This window comes from Pungitius pungitius, chromosome 13, assembly GCF_949316345.1.
Source record: "Pungitius pungitius chromosome 13, fPunPun2.1, whole genome shotgun sequence".
NCBI classification, from domain to species: domain Eukaryota; kingdom Metazoa; phylum Chordata; class Actinopteri; order Perciformes; family Gasterosteidae; genus Pungitius; species Pungitius pungitius.
Window position 1 is genome coordinate 6,852,348 of NC_084912.1, and position 26,395 is coordinate 6,878,742.

The 26,395-nt window shown below is 42.4% G+C and overlaps 1 protein-coding gene across 2 annotated transcripts in view; it reads left to right on the plus strand.

The window, feature by feature from the left end:
* The window catches only part of LOC119214369 (cGMP-dependent protein kinase 1), a 70,686-nt gene that overhangs the window by 17,229 nt on the left and 27,062 nt on the right, over positions 1-26,395 (plus strand). For both annotated transcript variants that reach the window (XM_037466102.2, XM_037466101.2), the window contains exons 3-4: positions 7,226-7,339; positions 25,419-25,524. In XM_037466102.2, coding sequence (XP_037321999.1) covers positions 7,226-7,339; positions 25,419-25,524 — 220 coding nt within the window. The remainder of the gene's footprint in view (positions 1-7,225; positions 7,340-25,418; positions 25,525-26,395) is intronic.

Below are 26,395 nucleotides of genomic sequence, written 5' to 3' on the forward strand. Positions count from 1 at the left end.
TTCCCGTCAGTCTTGTCAAAGTGAAATATTGCCGGAATACAAATTTCCATGCAACAGACTTCTCACGTCCGCCATACACTGGCTACATAAAGGAGAGAAGGCTACGGAAATGAGAGAGGCCCATTATTGTCGTACTTTAGACGCCATATTAATTTGTATTCCGATGTGGACGCCGTCTACTTAAGTCCAGTCTGCATAAAAGAAACGCCGCACTGCGCGCGCACGGCGTGGACGCTAACGGCTAATTACAACACAGTCATTTTGCATGCGATTACAAAATTGTCATTTTCACGGCCCCCTGCTCAAGCTATCATTTAGCGTGTCAAAACAACAACCCTAATCAGAGTTTGACGACTAGGAAAGTGGCAGCGAGGGAAACCAGGACTATTAGAATGTTTTAATGCAAACAAGGGGATTGGAGCAGGTGGCCAGACAATGCAATTGAACTGTCGTGTCTCACCTCCGATGTCCAATTACTGTGACTGAGTGAAAGTAGCCTTCAGCGTGAAGCTGAAAGGCTCCAAAGGTAGACGCTGAATCCCTGTCTCCGAGGGGGAAATGATGTAAAAAGGATGAAACCAGCTGGCGCACGTAACCCATCGGCGACGCGCGTTTCTTTGGGTGTCTTCAGGTCTCAAGAAACACTTGCAGAGAAACTGCGGTGCAATTCCACCCCCCCCCCCCCCCCCCCTTCCCACCCGGGGGCCGATGACAGGGAGCCCTGCTCGAGGGTGCCACTGTTAAACTGAAAATATATGTGAATGGCTCTCATCTCAAATGACACGATGTTCGGCAACACTTACCTACAACGCCAGGTGTCCACTCTTCCTTTGTATGCACCCACCCCCCCCCCCCTCCCTCCTCCTCAGAGCCGAGGGCCAACATGTGCGCCGATGAATTTTAAACGAGACTGTCTGCTCTCGTCAATTTTGAAGGAATGGTGGCGCAAAAAAATAGAAGTGAACAGAGTGCCTTCTATCCATAACAGTTAAAGGGTAAGACGAGATTAGTCAGTTTGAATGAAGTTTAATTTGAATCTCAATTTATTCTGCTTTTCTACCTCAATGGTTGGATTTCTGGGAAAAACATTGACCTTGACCACAACAGCAGCCAATGAGATTCACAAATAATGTTTTTTGGGACCTCTTTTTAAAACACATGTGGATTTCCGTGGCACAGAATGGGATCTGCCATCTATTCCCTCTATCTTCAGATTTGTGGAGCTGGGGTCCGTTTCCAGAAGCCGGTTTAGTGAAAACCTCAGAGTTTGTTAAACCTCCTGCTTGAAACAGACCCCTGGAGTCGCTTACACACACTGCTCCACAAGCTGATGTCAACAAGCATATTTCTTTTTGGAGATGATGCAGATGTGCAACTCCATGGAACAGTAACAGTAGGACTCTGGGTAAACATCAAACTGCCTTCAACAGCTTTCCACCTACTGCAGGCCATTTTAGTGGGAAGCTAAATAGAACAGTGTGTTGCTCGAATTTGAGAGAAGGGTATAGCGTTGTAACTACTACAACTATTGGAATAATTTCAGCTGACTAGAATCATATTTCACCGAAAATAACGTTGTTCATTCAAGTGTACGGTCATTGAAGAGGACGTAGTTTGTTGTGCTGTTGAAACATCTTGCTTCATACAGAGAGATGTTTCTGTTACTTAACCCTCTCCAAAACCTCTGGCCCAGCCATTCACCTTGGTCATCAGTTAGAAAAAAACATCTCAGCAAACAAGCAAATCCTTGTACAACACCTGCCTGTAGTCCTCGATAGCCACCACTGACCAGTCTAAATTCAAAGGGGCAGAAAGGAGAAAACAACCCACACTTTCATCTCATCCAGCCGCGAGCACAGCAGCAATTTGCAGTAATTTGAGTTGACTCAAATTCATCCAGCGCCAACCCCAGTCGCAGGAGTCACGGCCCGCTGGGGAAGCGCTGCCTCCGACCCTTGCAAGCGGCAGCGGCCGAGGAGGGTCTGCCGATCCTGCAGGGGCGGGGAGTGAGGGCAGGCCGCCGAGGTCAAATTCCCAGTATTGAATTGAAGCTATATTGCTAACTCGGGGTACAGCTGCAGCACGCTCTCCTACCAACGGAAGGAAGACGCGAGAGTTAGAGAGACGTTTTCTTGTTTCTGTCCGTCTGAACTTTCACAACGCACGCGTCCCGAAGGTGGAACATCGACAGGCCCTATTGCAGATGTACGTCTTCCCTCGTGACTCTAGGGCCCGACTGGAAAAGTTACTTTTTTTTTTTCCCGGCTTGCACGTTAGCTGTTGCACCCTCCTGCTGCTCGCCGTTCAAAATCCACACCGAGCCGCCGCACACTGTCAGCGACACAGGAAACAACTCAGTGTCTGAAAGTTTCTCAACATTTGCATTCCACGAGTCAAAGTAAACAGCCCTCAAACGCTGGCTGTCATCAGCCAGGCATCCTCCTGCTGCGTGTATTGTTTCAGCATGCAGTTATACACACAGAGATTCTGGGAAACAACGACTTTCATTTTCAGCCTTTTTCTCTCCGCTGATTAATAGCGCAGCGGGGATGTCGCTCTTTTTCGTTTTCTTTGTGTTATGTTTTGCTGTTGGTTACAACACGTATACTTTGTTGAACACAACGCGTGCTTTCCGCCTGAATGCTGCGTGGTCTCAGTTCTGTGATCAGGAGAAAGATTTATTCGGGCGAAAGTGCTTCAATATAATGAGCCATTAAATAGCTTAAAACCAAACCAAAATATTTGTTTATATCCAGCTGTCTGAATAACTACAAAGAGCTTTGGCTGTCGTCTTGTATATTTTATTTTTTATTTTTTGACGGCTTTGTGTGCCATTTTCCCTGACTACGTAGCTGTTCTGTTCAAAAGTGGATTTTCTTTTTTTTGTTATAGGTCACATCGGGTACTTTTGATAACAAAACACAAATAACACCTCCGAGCAGATGCAAAATCAAAGCCCCGTCTGAGTCAAACGTTTGAATGTGTGAGGTCTATGAAACCAAATCAATTCAACACATTCTATGAAGCAGATGTTGACTATTAAACTAAATTTTCCCAGGCCGTTCCAGTCCCCGATGAATAGATGAATCCCACCCTCCAACCAAAAAGAGCTTTCAGCGTCAGCGTTCTCTCCCTCCCGCCGCTTTTCCACCACAAAAGCATCCAAACTGTCACACTCAACTGTTTCCTTTTTTTTCTTTTTTCTTCTTCTCACGGACACAGCGACGCTGACCTGATGTCCCCTTTAATGAAGTGTCTTCACTAGAATTGTACCCCCCGAAACCCTCAGTGGTAATGACCGCGCATTTCCACTGGGATCAGGAGGCAATGATGTTGGCGCTTGATCTACTTTCAGTGTTGCTCTAATGGATGGGGGTGGTGTCGGGAAATCAGACCCGTGAACAGTGGCCGGAGAACGAGGCCCGACAAGATGGGATAGTGGTTATATGGGATCCTCCAGGGAGTTTGAACTCCCTTGCATCCTGTTTCTTGATGTCTTTTTTTTTTGTGCTGCTAGAAGACATCAAAACTGTCAATGAAGGAAGTAAGAATTAAACTGTATCCTGTGCCTGACCCAAGGTTTATTTATAGAAGAGGCCTAATGGCCTCAGTGTGAAATGCGCGGAAAAAGATTCCCTTTTAAGAGCATTTTGGTCCCATGCAGCTCACAGAGGCATAACTGAGTAGACTAATTAGAAAAATGCCTTTTAATTTGATTCCAACTGTTAATCATAGCGATCACGTTTAGTCTAAAATTCCTCTTGGTAGAAATAATGTTTGAATTTGGTCAGACATCCTTTGGATCGTAGAGAATTATTAAAATCACTCCTGTCAAAGGGTTCGAAGGAGCATATCTGCGTTAACTTTTAATATGTGAGGTCTGCAGCACCAGCGTGAGGTAAAGCCAGGCCCAGAAGACAGCGGATTTCTTTTTTTTTTTTGATTTGGGAAGCAGCCAGAGTCGTCATGTGGTCTTCAGCCAGAGGGAAGTCTGCCTCATCCGTCTGTCCCAATGCCCCGCTGTGTGCATTCAAATGATCAGCTATTAACACAGCTCCACCACCACAGGGGGAGCATACATGCTGGGACACATTGAAAGGTTATACAGGTGATATTTTCAGAGTTTTGAATTTGCCTGTAGACAGGACAGTAAACAGCTGTTGCTAAATGGCCCTGTGAGATGTAAATTTCCTGTTCTCTGGTATCAGATCGGCCGTCTGAGAAGGCGTGTGTTTGCCTGTGGTGCAGCTATTTGAATGAGATTTGAGTCGAGCCGGCACGTGAGCGGTGAATTACACGTGAATGTGGAGCTATTCTAATAAAGAAAGCGGGATGAAGCAGGAAATGAGGCGGATCACATGTTCACATGTGTGGATGGATTCGTGGGAACCTCTGAACAATCATTTATTTGCTGTGTTGCAAATCATTTAATAATTGGATTACTTCATTTCCCCCAGCAATTCGCACTCGCAGCCTGTAGGCAGCAGGGTCACCCAAAAGAATCAGGATGCTCCAACTACTCACCTCTCTCAGTGATTAATTACAAGGTCGTCCACCTGGAGGTCGGGAGCATTGTCCTCTGTGAAGCGTTAGGTTTTTCCCCCTTATGCATGTTTGTTCTGGTCTTTACACAAAACCCATATGCAAACACTGCTGTTATTAAACCTCAGACCGCCCTTCATTGCACTTCCTGTGTGTCTTGTGTCCTTTTGAAAAGGGCAGCCGTTATCGATATTGATAATATACTGAAAAAGTTTTGAGTGCCTTTATCCTTTTCTTATATTTCAGTCCATAGTATGTTCTCCTTTGTTTTCTATAGACGTTGCGATGCTTTAAAATAACTTTAAATAAATTGCTTAAGCAGCACACTTTGTAATTATCCAGCCAGCTTGACTTTAAGTTTGCACACATTCTAATGCAAAGCTTTTTTACAAATTATGATCTAATTTATCCAGTTTCAGGAGGATCCTTGTCTAGTCCTTTACTTTTAATTGAACCTTGTTTTGTTCTCCATGTACAAAACATGTCTTTCTTTGGAAAGCTATTCTCGAAAAATTACATTATTTTTAAAAGGGAATTCTACAACCTTTAAATGCATGAAAGGCAATTCAAAACATATTATTAGCCGTCTCAGCTGTCAGACTGTAACACATCAAGCTTTTGTTGCAGGCAATCCAAACTTTCAAACAACATTGCATCTATTTTGTATCTTTCTCCTGAAAAAGAAAATCCAAGTTACTTCTGATGGATTTGCCATTTTCCTTCTTTACTAGTCATCATCCATTCTCTATCTGTTCTGTTACACCGTTTTTTTGGAGTTTGTAATACAGGCTCAGGGGCTTTAGGAGGTGACGACTGAAATCATCATCTCAACACCCCTCACAGTCCTTTGATGGGTTTCGCACATATTTGCTGGGCTAATAGATTCTCAATGGCTGTTGTGGATGTTGCAGCAAAACAACCTCAATAATAATAGACATCTTAGACTTAGCTAAGCCTCATTGACGCAAGTAAAATGCATTCAGCTTTATGACACGTTTTAGATCCCTTCTTTCCTGAGCAAAGTCCCAATGTGCACAGGACGTTTTCTATTTTAGGCTCATGGAAGCAGGAACATGAATTTGTTTCGAAAGGAGTGAAAAATAGAATTAGCGACTCAGTTTATATTTGAAACACACCAAAAAAACAAATGCTGTCACAGCTGAGCAGCTATAAAAGCAGGGAAGTAGCCAGTAAGATAGTGACACAGTATAAGAGCTGAAGATAGCGTGTTTCATTCAGGGTGTTGATGGAACACGTGTTGGTTGTTTACCACAATGGAAAAGCTGCACTATTGTCCTAATTAGGTGGAAAACGCAAAGAGGATAAAATAATTTGTCCTCACACAAGGCAAGCTTTCAGGAGTTCACAGCCTTCTGCAACAAGACAAAGTGTCAGACTGTTTCCTCCTTGGATGACTCGCCTGCTCTTATTATCAGACAGATGTCTCACCAGCAGCCTCGGGCCGACTTTAACTGTTTTCTTTGGGATTTTTTGCTCTCTGGGAGTCCGGGTTATGGTCCTGCTGGAATCCTGCGTTTCCAGGAAAGTGGACATGCATGACGAGGTTTTTTCTAAACACAGTGGGAGCAGCCAACCCCCTGTCACATGGGCAAAGGTGCCCCTAAAGGATGCAGGATCTCCGGGCTGAACGTTACCGAACACGCAGCAGATATACAGACACCTTCATGTATGTTGGTCTCTTATCCATGTGCAGATTTGGGGCGTAAAGTAGAGTACGTCCTAGTGTGATTGCAGTGAAGGAAATGGACAGCTAATCAGGAAATGGAAATCACTTGTTCGCTGGTGAACTTTGGAAACAAGGACCATCTGCGAAAATCAGACATGAAAGAATCTTGATTCATAGACATGAACGGACGGCACCCAGAGAAGAGCTGCGCTATGACGTGGGATAAAGTGCTTGAGATTCCTACGCTCTGCTTTTTGTACATTTCACCATAGTATTGCTCAGTTGTGACAGAACTATGGGGGAAAAAAAAATAAAGAACATTTTCCGACAGGACGTAGCTTTCAGGAAGTGTGCACGTTGGCTCCTCTCCGACCTCCAGTGACCAATAAGCAGCTTTCTGTGCGTAGGTTTGCTGTGGGAGCATGTTTCTACTTCAAAACGTTTTATTTTAAATGTGATTTGTTTGCAAAAAACGATTGTTATAGGAATATATAATATGTACATGAATAAATAATAATATAAATAAAGCATTAAAATGTTTTTTTTTGCAGAAATTCACCTGATCTTAATGGTGACTATCTGAATCAATGCAAACTGCGGTGATGATATTGTATCGTCTTCTTTCTTTGTGTTTGAATTTACCAGTCCTTACCGTAATTAGAGTGTTAAGCCTTTAGCAGAATATTCACACAGTGGTACAACACCACATGCAGGCTTGGAAAGAGCCCAGTAGCCCTCGGAAAACTCCCCACTGAAATAATCTTATTTCGTTCCAGCCCAGTGAATCAATGGCACTGGCTGGGTGCCCCCAAAAATGAAAGAAAAGCCCCCAGTCACCTATCATCCACTCCATTTCCTCACGGAAACTTTCCTTTGCCGCTCTTATTAAATGTAGCCCGGGACTCTCACACTTGGGTAATCAGGCGGGAAAATGAAAGGATCATTTGAATCTCAAATATGCTTAATGGCCGACCTGTATTTCTTTGCATCTTTCAGACGGGAAGGTGGAGGTGACGAAGGAGAGTCTGAAGCTCTGCACCATGGGGCCGGGAAAGGTGTTCGGAGAGCTCGCCATTCTCTACAACTGCACGAGGACTGCCACTGTCAAGAGTGAGTCTCCACAGACACCTGCAACAGCATCCGAAGCGCTCACGTCGTTTCTGCCTCGAGTGTCCACAGGTTCCCCCGGGTGACAGATCACCTGTCACCTGTTCACACACACACACACATACCCTCGTCCGCCGAAATCGTCTCCCTTGGTGTGTCGGATTAGCGGTCTTTCTGCCTGTGAGATGTTGTGTCTAGCTCTGACACAAAGAGGAGGATTATGTCAAGGTCTGCTCTTCCATTTAGTCAAAGCTCCGGCTATCAAGGCTGCACAGTGGTGGTGGTGGTGGTGGTGGGTGAGTAGGTGGTCTATTAGACTGGTGATTTTAATAGTCTAATGAGAGGAGACTGAGAACGGACAGGACAGATGGTGGACTACGCACATTCGAGACACAGCGCGTTAGGAGGAGAGTGTCAGGATGAAATATGTGTGTTTATGTCAGACAGGAAATAGGGAATCGCTGGAAATGTGGCTTTGGGTGGAATATTAAATGGTCTCAAAGGTGAGATAAGGTGTCACGGGTGAAAGTGTTTCTGTGCAGATAAAAGCAGCTCCAATCAAGTGTCTACATAAGTGCTCCAGCTGGTGCTTACCGTATCATAATTCAGCACAATCACTGTTGCCCCGGTAAATATTCCACACACCGTGAAGTGGGTTTTTTTTTTTTTGCTCGTGACCCAGCTATGGGCGCTTGCATGAAGGGCAGGTGCGACACCTCGGGCCTGACGGCGAAAGCGAGGGAGCGCCCGTCGGAGTGTTAAGTAAGCCCAGGTTGAAGGTGGTGGCAGCAAGGTTGCATTCCCCTCTCCGGGCCCCCCTCTCATCTCCTGAGATCACCCACCGGTGACCAGCCAACCCGACGGAAACTCCCAGCTCCTGTTGCCATGGCAACAGGGGCCCACAGTGCCGTAAGGCCGGCTCTTAACGGGTAAAATATTCCCCTTTCTCGCAGGAGACAGTGCGTCTGTCTTTTGCTTTTGTAAATTCTTTTGCCTGCCAACAGCCCACCAGCAGGAACTTCCTTTCACAAGCTTCAGATGTGTATGTCAGCGCTTCACTGTTGATGTGGCGGCTTAATAAAAACTCTGCATGGAACAAGTGATGTAACCGTCTACGCAGGCAGGCGTGTGTTTACAGCCTAGCGGGGTCAGTGGCAGCGCCTCACGGGGGGGGGGGGGGGGTTGTTTTCCTTTGAATGTATGTCTTTATGCGAGAGCACATGACGCCACGCAACGCAAATCGTGCAACCACCTGAAGAGCGTGCAACAGGAACAGCGCCCGACCTCAGAACTCTAAATATGAAGACATTTACCGACTGTGATAATTAAAAGTTATTGTTACGAGGCTTTTGTCTATTTTGAAAACTAACGGTAAACAATTAACAGCCACTATGTGCAATAACTCATTTGGAGAAATTGTTGGCAGTTATGAAACTAATCAATTACGGCCGACTGCTCTTCCATCACAGTTTGTTTGGCTAGCTGACGAGTTGATGTTCTTTTGTTTGTTTCAACTAATGTGCAGCGTGCAACATTTTGTTCTCCCATACAGCATGTTTCACATTTGACTTTAATATTAAGATAACATGAAAAAGATTTTATTCCTTCCAGAAACAGCAAAATGAGCTTCAACTGTTTTAATGCACTTAAGCGCCATACCAGCAGATATTAGTCCATTAACCTTAAATTAGTGCCAATCATTTCCCTGAAGCCTACCACAGAGTTTGCTTTCCTATAACCCTCCAGGCATCATTTGGTGCTATTTATTGCAGAACATCAGGAAAGTCATTGACTTGAAACTGGAAGGATTTTGGGAAATCCATCACAGCGAGCCTCCGTCGGCTGGCTTTCCAAATCAATCTGCAGTTGCAACAATGGGACAACATGACACCACATCACTGCTGTCGATTGTCTGTTGTCTATCACACGTTTTATTTTCAAGTCCATGGAGGTGGTTTGTCAAACCACACTGGTAGGAATAGAGACCTGATCCCTGGTAGAGACGGAATAACAGAAGCCGAAAATAGAACAAATGAGCAGCATCCATGATTTACAGAAAACCATCTAAAAGTGAAAAATTACAGATGTAGTCTATTACATTAGAAAGCCAGCAAACAGAAGGCTTCTTAAAACAAAACGTGGACACACTAAACCAATAATACAAGTTTCATTTTAAAGATATTATTAAAACACTTTGCATTGGACTACTTTGTTATTTCCAGTTACACAGTTCGGAGTGGATGCATAAGGCAAAGTTAGAAGCTCTCCAAAGTAATCGGGTCGATTGCATTTGTGTTAAGTCTTGTCCATCCGGTAAATCCCTGGACGGACTGACAAAGATATTTCCTTTCTTCCAGCCCTCCTTTTTTTTTTGCTGTAAATTAGGTCTTAATTGGGAGCATTTCTAGTAGCACATTGTCCCTGAAAGGCTCCACTAATCAATATGTTATGTTTAATTTGAAGATACCAACACTTGAGTGCAGAATCGGGGGATTCTCTGTGCCGAATGAGGTGGGATTTCATAGGCAGCCGGAGAGCAAAACGTTCCCCTTTGCCATTCAATTCATATCAGATCCTTTTCACATGATCACAATTGGAAGGATGCTGGCTGAAGATAAGAGAATAAGAAATGGGTGTGTGTGAAAGGCAAAAGAGAGAGCTGGCAAATACGGGACACCAGTGACAAGAAAATGAGGGACCCACCTCAAGGGAACCAGGACAAAATTGATATTTTCTTTGTCCGTAGACTGACAGACGATTGCCTTCTGCTAAAAAAAAAAAAAAAATCTTTTATAGCAACAAAATGTCACTGAGAGACTGAGAAAGATGCAATTGAGCAGGGTGCTGCATAAGGCTGTGCAGCAGTTGACTCTATGCATCACTACGCTACATCACAACAGCAGGAAAGCAATCATTTTTTATTGTTGTTGTGGCTCAGACTTTTTTTTTTTAATATGTTCGCAAACTTCAGTAAATAGCAACCACTTCATATGATAGATTAATAAGACAATTATTTGTCTTTTTTTCTGTGTTTGGTATATTAAATGTCAGAAAATAGAGATTATTAAAGAATGACTGCAGTTTCTACAGCCCTAGTCCTAGTATATCTTATTTATTTTACAGCAAACATTCAAAAACAAAAATATATTTAGTATATTTATGTAAAACAGAAAACTAGCTCCTTTTCAAAACATAATAACTCCAAATATTAACCACTAAAAGCAGAATCTGCAGATGTGGTCCTTTCCATTGCTCATTATACTGTAAGTATAGACCCTCTTGCCTCCTAAAAATAGCAAAATAGTCTAAATGTATTTTTAAAACTGGACTTTGATAGAAATGAGGGGGTTTCAACAATGATTTATTTTGACCTCAAAATATATTATTTAATACTAGCAACTATAAAGAAAATTAAGAAACTCTATGGCTCTAACAAAAATGATTCCAGATGCACACATGTGTAAGTAAGGGTATTGTTTATTCACAGTAGCTCCAAATGATTGCCGGGAATCCGGACATTGTTTTTTGGGCCCGTACTCTCTTAGAGAGTGAGGTCACTGCCAGACACTACTAACATAATCAGTCAGACTGATTATCATTGGGCTCCATCTTAATGATGGCGGCGTAAAGCATTCTCAGAAGACCCTGCAGTAACTCAGCACGGCTCTCAGTTGCACAACCCCACTAATACAATAACGTGAGACTAAACTGTACTTTTGAAACAAAAACAATGTCATAATTTACCTAAATTATGTTGAGCATTTAAGAGGGGGATCCAGATGAGTTATGGGGGTAGCATGCATTTAACTTTTACTGTAACACTACACACACTTACTTCACACTCATTTCATCCGCGTGTTTCCCACTTTGGGCGACAGAGACTGTTACTCTCTCTCTCACACACACACACACACACACACACAGATACACACAATGAATGTGATATAGTACAGTCACATGTCACAAGTATTTATTTTCTTGGTAATCGCTTTCCGTACAGTACAAGTCCAAAGTTTGCACACACTTTCCCTGTGAATTGAATGCGACAATCTGTCCAAACCTTTGACTGGTTGGCCGTTATAGTTGCACACAATCCGTGTTATGCTCACAAGCAATTTTGAGAATCAGGCTCTTCAAACAGGCTCCTGGGCTGTTGGTATTGGAAGAAAAGACAATCATGATTAAGTAAATGATTAAATTGACTGCAAACTAATTGGTAGCTGTTGAATGGCAGGCAAGTGTTTGCCCACCCATCAATTTAAATTGTGTTTATTGTCAATATAACTTCAACAACTTCTAAAGAATACAAAATATTTATCGTATTATCATTGTCATCCTGAAAGTGACTTGGACACTTGCACTACTTGTAGTAGTAGTATCCTATTACTGTAGACCATATGAATGACAATTGATTAATGAATTGATGAATTATATATATATATATAATATATATTATTAATACTGTGCATATGATATTAATCTCAAATCAACATTTTCTTACTCCAATCATTACTATTTTATGGCATTTATAGTATCCTAATTAATAAAGTTGGCAGCTCTTCCAGCCACGGCTTAATCATCCCTCCAGGACTGAGGCTTCATGTTAATGAGGGAGCATGTTGAGCTGTGCATGCACTGTGGCTCATGAACATAGAGCCCTAAAAGCTGTACTGCCAGCAGTTCAAACCCTCTTTACTTGTTGTCGTAATTTTTTTTTTTTTTACCACAGCCTGATCTGAAATGACCACCACCTGGTAACAGTGCATGAAATGGTGGCGGCTGGTAATGTGTTTAAATTATAAAACCCCGTGTTGGGCTGGACCACCCAATCGTATGGCTTAACAGGAATGTGTTTTGATGAAAGCTGGCGCGCAGCATCGGTCTGGATGAGTCGTGGGGCTTGAGTCAAACGTGGGACTTTAAACCAGTAAACTAAAGATAATACTATCACCGGCAACTTTTATGGTTTTTGGCTGTCCCTGTGGACAAAAGAAGTGATTCTAAAAGCCATAAAACCTTTGGAAAACCTCCAGTTTGAGTCCCGTTTCTAGTCCCCCCCTCCCCCCCCCCCCCCCCCTCGCCTCCCTTGCCTCCAGTGGGCTCAGCAACACCACCTGAGCTTTCCTCCTCCCGATGGAGTCCCGAGTTCTGAATGCGGCAGCAAAGACGGATCTGTGTTCGCCCTAAAGCGGAGAGTCTCGGCTAAAAATCATCTTGTTTATCTCCTGCTGCAGTAATTCCTGTGAGCTTCACCTACTGCATGCTAAGAGCTTTTGTAATCAAACTCAAACCCCGAATAGCTATAGCACCGTCCCTATGCTTGGGCGTAATCCCCAAACGTTACTAAAAAAAAAACCCCACTTTTGCATCATGGTATCACAGGCAAGAAAATTAAACCACAACAGCAGCAGCAGCAGCAGCAGCATTGTCCTGGAGGCTTCTGAGAACGGCCAATGTGACAGAGGATAGCTCAGCGGTTTAAACGCCTTCCTTCCGCTGGGGATTGTGCTCACATGCGTCTTTCTAATCAATCTGAGAGAGGAAAAGCGTGCCTGCCAGTGCGTGTGAATGTGCGAGCGCGCGCGCGTGTGCAGTAGACGGCATCTGCTCAGTGTCATGAATCGCCCCGTTCCCGAGGGAACCTTCTTTTGGCAGAAGTAGATAAGTAACAGGTAGGACTCTTTGAAGAACCAGGCACCAAGTTAAACATTATGACTTGTGGAGAATTGCGGCCTTTGTCGAGGACTCTGTTTATAAGATAAAAGTTGTTGATCATATGGCTGTCAGTGTGCCCCCTAAGTCTCGCTCACTTCAACCCTCAAAGTAAAGGAATGCATACATGACACTGAAATGTGAGATTATCTACAGGCTTCCTGGGATTTCCTCAACATCAGTGCCTAGTGTTGGCATCCTCGCTCTTTGGGACTGGCGCAGAATACTTAGCACCAACTGTTTGCCTTGCCATCCGAGAAAAACAGCAGAAATTTATACAGTTTTTCAGTGTGATTAACATCAAGTACGTGCAGAATTTAAAGGCACCCTCCAAACACAGGGCATTACTTCTGTGCTTTTTGAAAACCAGAATGAGCACTTTATATTTACAGTTCAATAAATCCAGCTGAATATTAGAACAATGAGACAGCTATGTTCCCTGCACAATGATAAACATTTTGCATGCCGAGGAAGGAAATACGTTTGCACAAGTGCCTTCTTACATCCATTCTTATTTTCAGCAACTGATTCATAACCCATTGACATTCATGCAAACAGGATTATTTTTGCTAACGACATAATACAAGCATAAGCATTAGTTTGCTGAAGTGCTTTGCAGCCATTAGCCTCTCTTTTTTTTCCTGTTCCTCCAGAACAATTACTAGCAGAGTATCCGCTGTCTGTTGGGTTGACAAAATGAGCGACAATGTTTCTGTAATACATTTCAGTCACAGACGAATGAAAAGATGAATGTCAAATTTGGGAAAACCTGAAGAACCCTTGCTGGCCTGTATTGCATAATTTCCATACATTATGGTTTTATGCTTTCCACAGGCGAGATATACACTGGGTACACTGGTCACGAGCCAATTGCAGGGCTGGAATAGAGAAAGAGTGTCATTCACTCTCCCACTTACACACCTATGGGCAATTAACCCATCCTATCCACAGCCTTCTAGCTGTGAGGTTTTACCTGAACATATAAAAGATATTCTTTATAGTAGTTTATGAAAAAATATCTTTGAAGTTCTAAAAACAGCTTTTCAGTGGAAGGACAAATTAAACTCTTTGTGCTGAGCCACAGCAGGGGGTGTATGGACCTGAGCACAATAATTGGGCTGGACCGGGCTGCGAAGAGCTCTTAAATTCAGGAAGGAGTGGACTCCTAACAAGAAGCACAGAGGAATCATCTATTCTTCTGATATGTCTTTGAAGGGTACTCAACTCAATTAGAGCTCCAACCAAGAGGAGGGGAAATGAATGATTGACGAACATGCAAATGAATGAAAAAAATAAAACATGCAAATGTAAAAATAGGTAAAATATTAAAGTGTATGCATTACAATGTTACAATGAATTCAAGCATGTGATTAGACAAACGGAGAAAACACATTTACAATTGCACAAAGCAAAAGGAAATACTAATGATTGTAGAAAAACAAAGTCTTTTTTGTTCAGATATTTTGTTCAGATATTTTGTTGCAGAAGTTGTAACATGCACAGTTTCAGGAGGGACGCATTTCTGTTGGAAAGTAAGGAGAATAAAATACAGAAACAGGGAATCTACTAAGCACCATTGGCAGATATATTTCTGATGGAACCCAGCGGAGAAAAATAAAAAAGACAATCTTCTCTGCTTCCATGGCTGCCATGGTAACACTGTTGCCAGAGTGCAGCTAGAGATGTGGTGGTAAGATGGTGATGGTGGCATGGCAGCCTCGACTCGGCTGTTTGAAGTCAACCTTCTTCCTGTCAGAGTTTTTTTGTTGTTGCTGCCTTTAATATGACAGTGTGGCTTTTTAAATTTGTGTGTGCAATTATCTGTAAGTATCTGTGTTAGATGTCGTTTTAGTGTGTGTGTGTGTGTGTGTGTCTGTGTGTGCACGCGCCACCTCACTGAGGGCCCCTGCTGCTCCTGTTGTCCTGATTCTCAGTCGGAGCGCAGGTGTGATGCCGCGGCTAGCGGCTCCTTCAGGGGTTTTTAGACGGCTTGAAAGGTTGAAAACACCCAGAGAGTCTCTTCTCTCTTTTCTCTTCAAAAAAAAAAAGAACCCCACAGGTGCAGCTTCAAGCAACTTCTTTTCTTCTTCTTCTTTAGTGTGACAATGCGGACGGGCTAATAAAAGGAGTATACATTTTACTCCGGCATGAATGTCAAGGTAACCGAGGGCCGCTCCACTCTGAAGCATCTCCCTGTTTTTACGAGGTCTTTGTTGCTGGGGAAGTTAAAGCCCAGTGTCGCTGAGGGAACGTGGCTTAGGAAACTTTGATGAGCTCCTTCTCACAACGTGTGGATCAGGTGCCCCTTGTCTTCAATCTTTGTATTTACAGGTCGTCACTCAAAGGTGAAGTGTATGGCAGCATACAGCGATGATGTCGCAGGTTGGCTCATCTCTCAAAGGACACTTCTCCGTGGCTGACCATAAGCTCACAAAGTCAATCTTTAATTTGAATCAACTGTCTGTGCATCCACCATCCACACAGGCAACGTCTAGCTAAGAAATGCGGTGGGATTCGAAATGACTCGTATTCAAAAACGGGAAACTGCGAATGGCCCGATCGAGCGTTTGTTGGTCCGTTCTGGGCTACGATAGAAACATGGCACCTGGTACTTGCTTCGTATGTAGAAACACACGGCTCATTCTGAGGTGATGTCATTTTCAACTTGTTCCAATATATTCCCCTAAATTGAATAGAGATCAGATCGGGGAAAAACTAAATGGAACTGTAGAAAATGTAGCCCCAGGGGCTGAAAGTTAATTAGTTTGAAACAAGGTGGCTGTAACAGATTAGATTTTGACAGGGCAAGGATCAGATAGTTCTGGAATGCATACAATGTTGCAATTATCCAATATTTTTTTAGCAAATCTGAAATGTGACCGATCTTAACCCAACGTGACCAATCTTTACCCCAAAAAAAGATTCTTCGTTGTTTGTTACTTGGAAAATACAGTCATATGCACTGAATGCAAGGGCAGAAGAGGACTACATGAACGATTATCAAGCAGAGCACTCACATAAAAGCACTATCTGAGTGCTAGAAATATTTTGAATTTATGAACAAATGTCTAATATCAGACATGGGGGAGTTGTGTATAAAAAGCTGTTTTTTTGGCTGGTTTCGTCTAAATGTAGCTTAAACACAAGGGGATCGTTCAGCAAGAAGAAGTAGACACGTCTCCGTAGACCGTAGCGATCTAAATTTAAATAACACCATTTGAATAAAATATATATTTGCTGACCTCCATTCTCCCAAAGCATCGCTTCATTTGATGCACTGTGAGAAGTGGATGACGGTGAGTGAGATGCGATTTTCTATCATTTATTAACTATACCACCTCAGCTCTCTTTATATGAATATGTGCTTTGCAGCAAGGTAAACACACCTCTAATAGAGGTTAAAGAAAGGGGATGGCCATTGAGTCACTCAATTTTCTTTTCAGTATTTAACAGCGACTACAATCTTTGCCTTAACTACGTGCTCTCAGTGCCTCAACGTGACTATGAAATGCACTTTATGATAGTTGCCATAGGCAGGTGATGTGTTAACTAATAACTAATTAAATATATTGATTTGTTTCCGCATTCGGTATGAACCTTCTTCAGATGGGGTCATTGAAAACGTTTCCTTATTATGTTGATAAAACATATTTCCGATGGCACTTCACAAAACACAATGTCTGGGAGACCCGGATTAAAAGATTTCTAACGAAACGGTGGATGTACAAATCATGAACTAATTCAGGCTCTTCTGGTACTGGTTGCTACTAGCAACAGACTGTTAAACTGAAACTAACTGTCGGTGGCAGAATAATTCACTTTTTATGTGTTGACCAGTCTTTGGAGATAGTGTGCAAAGAATAAGGATCCATATTAAAGGACTCTACTGTGTCCGCTAAAATTAGTCATTTATAAGTAATATTTATAAGTTCAATCATAGCAGAATTTTTTTTTGGTAAACCACACAAGACACTGAAAGAGAAACCATCTGTGATATCTAGGTCGATTGTTGGTTTGATTTACATTTTTTTAGTTATGCATCTTTTCCCTCCCACATGAGCAGTGTCTGAGTGCCAGAAACTGAAGTGAGCCGAGCGCTCCCGCAGAGCAAAGAGCCTCTTCTCGGAATAATTGCTGCCTCATACAAACAAAAATGTGGCAGGCACACACCTATGCCATGAGTATGCGCACCCATGCTGGCAGGCAGTCACTCACTCACACAAACATACATTCATCACATTCTGGCGAGGCAGTGGGGTGGGGGGGGGACGTCATCCAGGCTTCACTCGCTATTTATGGGCGCAGAGATCTGAGGTTTTTGCCTCTACGGGTTTCAAAACATCATCTTTGACTGACAGGTGACCCGACAAAGTTCAACGGTGAAACAAAAATGAATTTCTGCTTTTTTTTGTTGCCAAAACTGAAACAAGAACTAAGGTTTGCTGTAATTTTAGTGAAGACACTACGGTTAAGTCATTCAGCACAGTAACATCTTCAGATATTAAAAAAACGCTTTAGTAGTTATTTTCCATAGTAATTGCATAAGACAAAGAATTCTAGTAAATTATACAAAAAGACATTTTTGATGATTAGCAATATATATGTATATTGGGATTTATAGAAAATAAAGAAGATTGTATTTAAACTTTGGATTGGACAATTCACAAATGTGTGCACGAACAAAAATCCTTGTGTGCACAGAACAAACACACATCCAAATCACCTTTGGGATACAAAAACTCACAGTCCTATTAACTCGTACCTCTGTGCGCATGTTACTCAATCAGAACCATTCAGAGAGGACAGGCGCATTTCTCAATTTAATGACATACATACAGTAGATAACATCCCTGTTATTTGACCGATCCGAGTGACGAATTTGAGCAGTCCGGAGACCCAGAGAAATGTGTCATCTGCTATAAATTGTCACAACCTGCACAAGGGCCTAAAAATAACCGACATGCTGACGAATAGCAAACACACCTCGTTTCCTCCGTTTGATTTTCTCCAGCAGGGCCGACTGAAACGTGATGAGGACAGCGAACGATAAAGTTGACGTTACAAACCGAAGAGAAGGCGTCGTCCCTCCCTCACGACACCATGAAATTAAATCGAAACTAGGAAGAAAATGTGAATTCCTGTTTTCAACAAAAGACAGGAGCCCTGTTGAGAAATGTTTGCGACGATTGAAGGAAGAACTTGGGAACCTTCAATTTTCCATGTAACACGCTGTTCTTTCGTTCCAATCCACTTAGCTATCTTTTTTATTCTAACAATCATGAATTACTCCTCAAGGAGAAGTCCACTCCTCTTCTTGACCCCCCCCCCCCCCGTTCCTCCTCCTCCTTCCACCATCTCTGTTTCAAGACTTAAAGCTGATGGATAATTGAGAATCATTTTAATTGGCCCAGCTTTTTGTAGCCTTAATGGGGCTTTAGTCCAAGGAGCCTTAATGCTGTCAGCTAATGAGGCGTCTTCCCTCCACAGTGAGCCGGGTGATCGTTGTAGGTTACCTTACGTTACAGTTGACGTACTTTTCATTGTGCACGTCATCAACATGTTTTATTATGTTCAGCGCAACATGTCGCAGTAACACGTCAATACTGCTACAGCGAGTATAACAATTTCTAATCCAGTCCTTATTTTTGTTTAAGAAGAAAAATGTGCCATTAGATTACGTATCATTCATAAATCATTATTCAATTTCCAATCTGAATTTTCTCTCTCTGATTCGACAGTCGGTTGTTGACTACATTGAGACGTTAACACAACTGCGAGGCTACTGAAATATGTATGGAACTAAACCCAAATATCATTACGCAAATAACACATCAGCGTAATGTTTCTGACTTTTGCATTATGAGATTCTTTCCAGCTGGACCTGGTTGAATTTTAACCAAGTACCTCTGATGCAGCCGTTTTTTCCCGTCCTGTGTAGAGGTTCATAATCTGCTCATTCTGCGCCACAGGTAACACCCTCCACCAGTTACATACTACTCAAGTGCATTGATTATGACTCAAAGGATTGGGTTGCTCTCATCTCACTGTACTAGGAAATATATATCGCTGCTCAACAGTACTTTCCAAATCCACCTACATTTCCTATCTCCGTTCCCTATGAATTGTGTTCATGCTGCGGTATTGATGATTGTCCACAGAGAGGGTTCCTATTAGAGACACGTAGCCTTGAATTACTTTGGTAGATACTATCAGAGTATGATGAGTTCAACACAATATGCTTTTTAAACCGTGTTGCTTTTTTATCCACAAAATTGCCTTTGAGCTGGAAATGAGAAACATTCACCGCATTTCTTTAGATATGAGTTACATGATCAGATCTGTAATGAACTGCCAAACTAGATCAGGCCATAATTGATCAGTTAACATTGAGAGTGAGGTTTGTTGTTACGGAGATGAGCCAAAAGCATTTTAGAAATAATCCTGTTCAATCGGCCTGTTCATCATAAACATTTCTAGAGTCCTTTATATCCTTTAGGTGCTTATTGGGTGGATGGCGGGTGGCACGTCGCTCTGCGCGATGTTACTGAAGCGGCTCCGGCCTCTGGCGCGGGGCGAGCGTTGGTAGAACTGGCAGACGTCATGTGACCGCGCCGGGCAGCTCTCTGCGTTGGGATCCACTGAGATGTGACAGCTGTCATAAGAACACAAACTACCGCCAGAGCTGAAGGCAGCCAATGAGCCCCATGACATAAGGCAGGAATGTGTATTTCCTTCGCTCCCTTTTGTTTCTCTAAGCCTCGATGATGATAATAATTGGCTTCACAATTTTGAAGAGAATTCTTCTAATGTTTCCTTAAGCTCTTTAACCCAGTCTGGCGTAAATGACCCGTCCTGCTTTCTCACGCTCTAAAGAGCCTATCCAGATGCAATCACACTTGGCTGATATTATTAATGACTTAGGGGGAGAAGAGATTAGATTCTTCCACCCTGCCGCCTTGACAGCGTCGCTCTCTTGATGCTTTCCAAAAGAAGACACGTGGGAGGCCTCCAAGGAGAAGAGGTCACGTGACTGTGAGTTTAAGCGCGTGCGACTTATTTGTGTCTGTGAGTCAGTGAGAGGAAGACGGTTGATTTTCTTAGACATAGCTGTGAAGAAAAGAGGGGGAAACTTTAGGAAAATGTTACGAGGGAAATTAAGTTGCAGGGGAGAAACATCATAGATTTGACTATGGAATGCTAGTAAAAAAAAACAACAATATTACAGGATTAAATTGTTATGGTGTCTTTGACTCTGTGTCTCAGAGGTGTAGCTAGTCATCCACAAGTGCTAAAAATGATATTTCAAAGGCAAGGACATCCTAATAACTAACATGGTGGCAAAGACACAATGTTTCCAAAGTTTTCAGAGAAATGTTCTTTCACGTGTGTCAATGATGAAGTGTGAGAACACGATGAACAGAAACTTAAATCTTTGCTGGTAATAAGAAACAGTATCGTGTCAAAATATATGTCATCATCCGTCTTCTACTCGTAAAGCGGGCATGGCGGTAGGCCGATAAAAAATATTGATTTCTTTTGACGGCCGAGCTAGCTCTGGGAATATTTGCAGTATATATACAGTCGGTACGGAAAGTATTCAGACCCCTTTAAATGTTTTACTCTTTCATTGCAGCAATTTGCTAAAATCAAAAAAGTCCATTTTATATTTCATTAATGCACATTGAGCACCTCATATGGACAGCAAAAAACAGAAATGTAGAATTTTTTGCAAAGTTGTTAAAAAAGAAAAACTGAAATATCACAAGTAGATCACAAGTATTCAGACTCGCATGCTGTCCATTTCTTCTGATTCCCCTTTGAGATGGTTCGACTCCTTCATCGGAGTCCTGCTGTGTTTAAATAAACTGATTGGAGTCGATTAGGAAAGGCACACACCTGGGTATATAAGACCTTACAGCTCACAGTGCATGTCAGAGCAAAGGAGAAACATGAGGGCGAAGGATCTGCCCAAGGAGCTCGGAGACAGAGTTGTGGCGAGGCGCAGATCCGTCCAAGGCTACAAAAGAATTTGTTGTTGCTTTCAGAAAGCAAACGCAGACACGGAGTGTTGTGAATCATTTAAAAAAAAAAATCTTTAAAACTTATGGCAATCACATGACACACAAACCGCTTTGTGGACCTAACTTGTCATGACCCGATTGCAAAGAAGAAACATTGTTTAGCTCATCTTATATTGATGTCATTTAATGAACCAAAATTAGATTACATGAACAAACACACATGGAGCATTTGCATAATCCCCCAGGCTGAAATCCAGTTACAATGAATTATGACTGAGCCAAATGAGTGGAGGAGGCCGTGTCCTGCACTCTGTCATGTGCAACATCCATATATATTACGTTTCCTTGTTTTCCTTGTAGTTTAGACTCAGATCCTTTTTTTGGGGGGGGGGGGCCTCGGCATGTCAAAGCGAGCTCGTTGTCTACATTTGCTAGTTTTCAAAATGAACCATATTTGTCTCTCGTGGCATGTAATTGTCCGAAATTGATGCCTCAGGTAATACAATAATTCTATCAAGTAGAGGGAGGGAAGGGACACGCATGAGCAAATGATAATGACAACGCGCTCGGCTATGAATAGCCATCTTTTACTCCGAGGTGGGATTGCATTCAATTTAGAGGAGCTTTCTGTGGTCAAAATAGAAATAGTTTAAAACAGTAAACAACAGTAAGCAGGGCGATAATAATTCTTTGATTCTAATTGGTCCAATACACACCTTTGCATACACCTACCGACAAACCGCCGTTGTTGGAAGGAGCTGTCCTAAAGGGATATTTGGGATGAGTAAAGTGCATCCCACGTCTTTGGCACATTACCCACACCCCCTTGTATCTAAGTCCCCACTACGCTGGATTGAAGCCCCTCAAGAGGCCACTTTTGCAGTGTCAGTGGCGGTGCACCTTTTCACAATAATAGCAATTTCATCACATACCTTATCTTGGCTACAGCATTCAAAGTACCTCCTCTGTCTGCAGTACTGCATTTTTGCTTCAAATGTCATTTGACGTGCATCAAAACTTCTCAACGCTGCCAAAATGCTTCTTTTGAAAAGAGAGCGGATGCGCATCTCCTAAAACAGTCAAGAACCTACCTAGTGAAGTTTGACAAATGCTTGTGCTCATCTTCACAAGACTAATTATGATATGCATTACAGAAAGTGGACGTGACAACAGAAGAAGTTACAATTTGTTGCAACAAATTTCCCTAATCTCACTTCAAATCCTTTTAAAACAGTGCTTATTGAGGGACCACCGTTGTGTTGCAATATGTTTATAATCTAGCCCTGTGTCCAGTATACCTTTTAGTTTCATATTGATAAGTTTTCTACAGTCCACCTTTGCATCATTGTTAATAACTTTCCATCCAACTGGAACATCACATTGCAAAATTCCTCAAGACCCTTTCCAGATATCATTCCTTCCTCTTTCCACCACTGCTTGGGGTGATACGAACATCCAGGAAGCTGTGAAACTAATGGTCGGCAACCCACGAGCATTATGACATTCATCTACGCCCTCACTGCAGGATCAGCAGCTCCCTGAGTCTCACCGCAATTTAGTCCAGCCTCCGAAAATAATACATTTACCTACTGCGGTGAGCTGCAGGCTCCCTACATAGCTTATTTCCCAGTGTCCCACACCCCCACATGCCAAAACACATCTTTTCACACTGCATAGTGATGTCTAACCTCCCACTCTGGTTCCTTCGGGGTCAAATTAGAAGGCTACTCTAATAATTTGTTCCTAGACCGATATCCATACACAAGGTTGTTTGTTTTATCCCCCGTGCTGACCGTATTTCAGGATATACAGCTTTACATTTCTACATGTGTCAGATGATTGTTATTGGTGCTTTTACAAAAATGGAAATATATAACTCTTGTCTCACAATATTGAGGAAAAAAAGCAATACATACATGCTATATATATATATATATCTGCGCTTGTACAGGATGTCTTACTTAACTGTGTCTCCACACATCAGGGTCTAAATACATTTCTATGTCATTCTGTGTGTTTTGGGGTTCTCACTCCAAGAAATTGTCCCTCACCTAAAATGTGTCAGGCTGTTTAATGAGGGCATTTCTCCTGTGATTTGGCCCTATTTTAAACCGCTGCCAAACTCTTGGTCAGTAGAGAAGAAAATTGTGTTAGAGTGTGTGTGACTGCGCATGTACATAAATACTGTGTTAATTTGTGCATTAGCTCGGGTTTGCATTCTTGTATCTGTGTTCATGCAGTCATATTTAAATGACTAGTACTTTCCACAGATAATTTCAACTCAGACATTACTCCTAAACTGCTCAGTTAAAAGACTACTGGCCAGGATCACCAAATATCCTCACTCTCTGAGGGTAAACTTCCGTACTCACAAGGATAGAAACAAACACTGGTTTGCTGTGTACGGGTGACAGTGAGTGGACATTGCCTTTATTAAGTGTAGTCATACACACTTATTAGGGAATGCCAATAGACTGCAGACCCAGACCCATCTGCCTGAAGTGACACTGATTCCCCATCTGCTGCAGATGTGCTTTTATTGCTGGTACTGTGACCTGAGGAGATTCAGATCATCTTTGTTTGATATGTGTTTTTTCATCGCCTCCAGACACGAGGACACCATCAAGTCCACAGTAAAAGTTTGGTTTACAGGCTATTGGCTGTTTCTTGGTTAATGCCATTGATTTTTTTTGATTTGGGGTTGTGATATAGTTGAGACAGAAATACACACTGCCGTCCACAGTAAAGTGGAAGGTAAAAATGTTCTCCTATGATCAATACACACCACATTGATAATGACAAAATTGGATTTTATACATTATAATGTATAAATACATGTCGGGCTGGGAGGATGAGATGGAACAAACAACATCTGCAACAGACTAAATAGCAAGCAGTCTGACTCTTATCTGATTCATTTTCTTCTGATATTACCGCATGTCCCTGTAGCCACGAGGAGCTCCTTAGGGATCCCCAGACTTGTTTTGGGGTCAGACTGGAGATTTTCTCTCTTTTTTTAATTATCACTAACAGTCTACTGTATAGCTGCATAATTGAAGTCGAGACGCCGAAATGGGTGCAGATAATGACCCTTGGAGATATTAGAACTAAAGTGAAATGCTATTAACAAAGAGAAGCGCTGATTTCTGGAAGTTACTTTGCAGTTTGGATTCTGCCAAATGAAATACAGGGTTTTGAAATGTCTCGTTATAGAGTTTCTGCTCCAACAAGCCAGTTTCTTTGAAATATAATGACATTGAAGGGTTAGGGTTAGAGGTCCACCGCACTGATGAAAACCTGCACGGCCTGGTTCCAACAGGTTCTGCTCTTCATAACAGAGATCTGTCGAGGTGAAACATATTCTGATTAAAAGCGACTTCAGAGAATCTCAAAGCTGTTGAGCCACAAAAAGAACTGAAAAGGCAAAGAAAGGGAATTTTAAAAGACCCACGCCTCCATCAATCACCAGACTGCAGGAGAAGAAAAGCGAATCAGCACCATTTCTGATCTTTGAGGCACACGGTATTCAAGATTTCTGTAGGTGAACTTTATTATTCAAAGAGGTGACTAAGAAATGAAGCGCAGCAGCAATGCTCTCTGGGCATCTCTACACACACGCTAAATTCCACCGTAAGAAAATTGCCAAAACGTGACTTTGTAAATGCTAAGGGACTCTAGAGGAGACGTTATTGGTGCACATAGAGGAAAACACTCTTTAATCTCCATCTACTGCATGCATTGAGAGTGTTGTGTTTATGGAGTTGTTGCTTCAGGGCCAGCAGTTATTGGTGGAACAAATCATTCGGAATTGTTTCAATACATTTCACAGACAAATATCAGGAGGCGGTTGTTTGTGAAATAAATCTTGACCCAACATTTGTCCCAGTTGTGCGATTGTCGTTAAGACAAAGAGCAATCAATCACTTGAGGGGTTGAACTAATAAAGAAAAACTGGAACATAATTGAGTCAGACACCAGACCTTAGACCAATTACTACGCTGCGGTGTGACTTGAAGCGAGCCTCCCATGCACAGTATTCTAATAACAACAATTAACTCCAACGGCTGAATGAGACCGTGTCCAGGATTCCTCCCGTTCATTCACAAATCAATCCCAAACGCTACATGCCAGTAACGAACTTCGATCATCTCCCGTCTCAGGTTCACCGCGAAAGGCTTCAAAGAGCATATGAGACGTTCACTGGGTCCACATTTCGCATGCGTAAGACATAAAGCTTGTTTGCAGCGAATGCGCAGTACGTTAAAACCTGATGTTTTTTAAAATCTGCCCGCCTCGGGGTGAAAACCGTCTCCCGTCACGTTGCTAATCTTGTGTATTCCTCTTTCCAGCCCTAACAAATGTCAAGCTGTGGGCCATCGACCGACAGTGCTTTCAGACGATCATGATGAGGACGGGTCTCATCAAGCACACAGAGTATATGGAGTTTCTGAAAAGGTGAGCAACCCTCATTTTTCGACAGACAAATGGCCCTGAATAGGACTTTGATCTGAAACGCCATGAATGAATGAATTAAATGAATGAAGGGGGATATTCGTGAGCTGTTTCCATGAGGATTCCATATTCATTTTTAACAAACAAGTAGTCTAAATCCAAATTAATTGGCAGTGTGTGAAAAAAAAAAAAAGCCTGGTTCCGGGATCGTCTTTCTTTAGTAGCCCTATCTCTATCAGAGCTCGGGATCCTGACCGCCAGAAGCCTATTATCACTTAAAAGGCCTGCATGGAGTACAGGATAAAAGGGAAGACTCATCAAAAGATAGATGGACAACAGTGTGCAGTGATCAGGATGAGATTCAATTCGAGTGTAAATCTATCTCGCCTGCTCGACATTCCTGTTTTCTTTCATCCACTTTGGTCTTCATCAAGCCAATTATGAATAATGCATCACGTCTTTTCTATATTTCAAATGTCACACCGTTTCCCTGTGACTTTGTTCCAGGGCCGATATTAGAAGATTCTTCTTACATATCGCCGGATGTGTTTAACGTTTCCAATGAAAGGAGCACAAGCTCTACTCAGGATCATTTCGACAGAACGAGGCCACGTGAAAACACTGTGATCAGTATCAGACTCTGACACTATTTGAAGGAGTTATGTCAAGTCAGGCAGGAAACTACCCTTGATTCTCTTTTTAATGATGGCAAAATCATTAAAAAGTTACCATTGTTTTGCGGCTTGTAGCCCAAAAAGACAATTTTGACTTTTGACTTATTTTCTTTTGCAGCAGTTGAACCATTTCACACTATTTTCACCTTTGCGCCTGAGGGTGCACTATAATATTCACAGTAATGTGAGATATTGCCGGT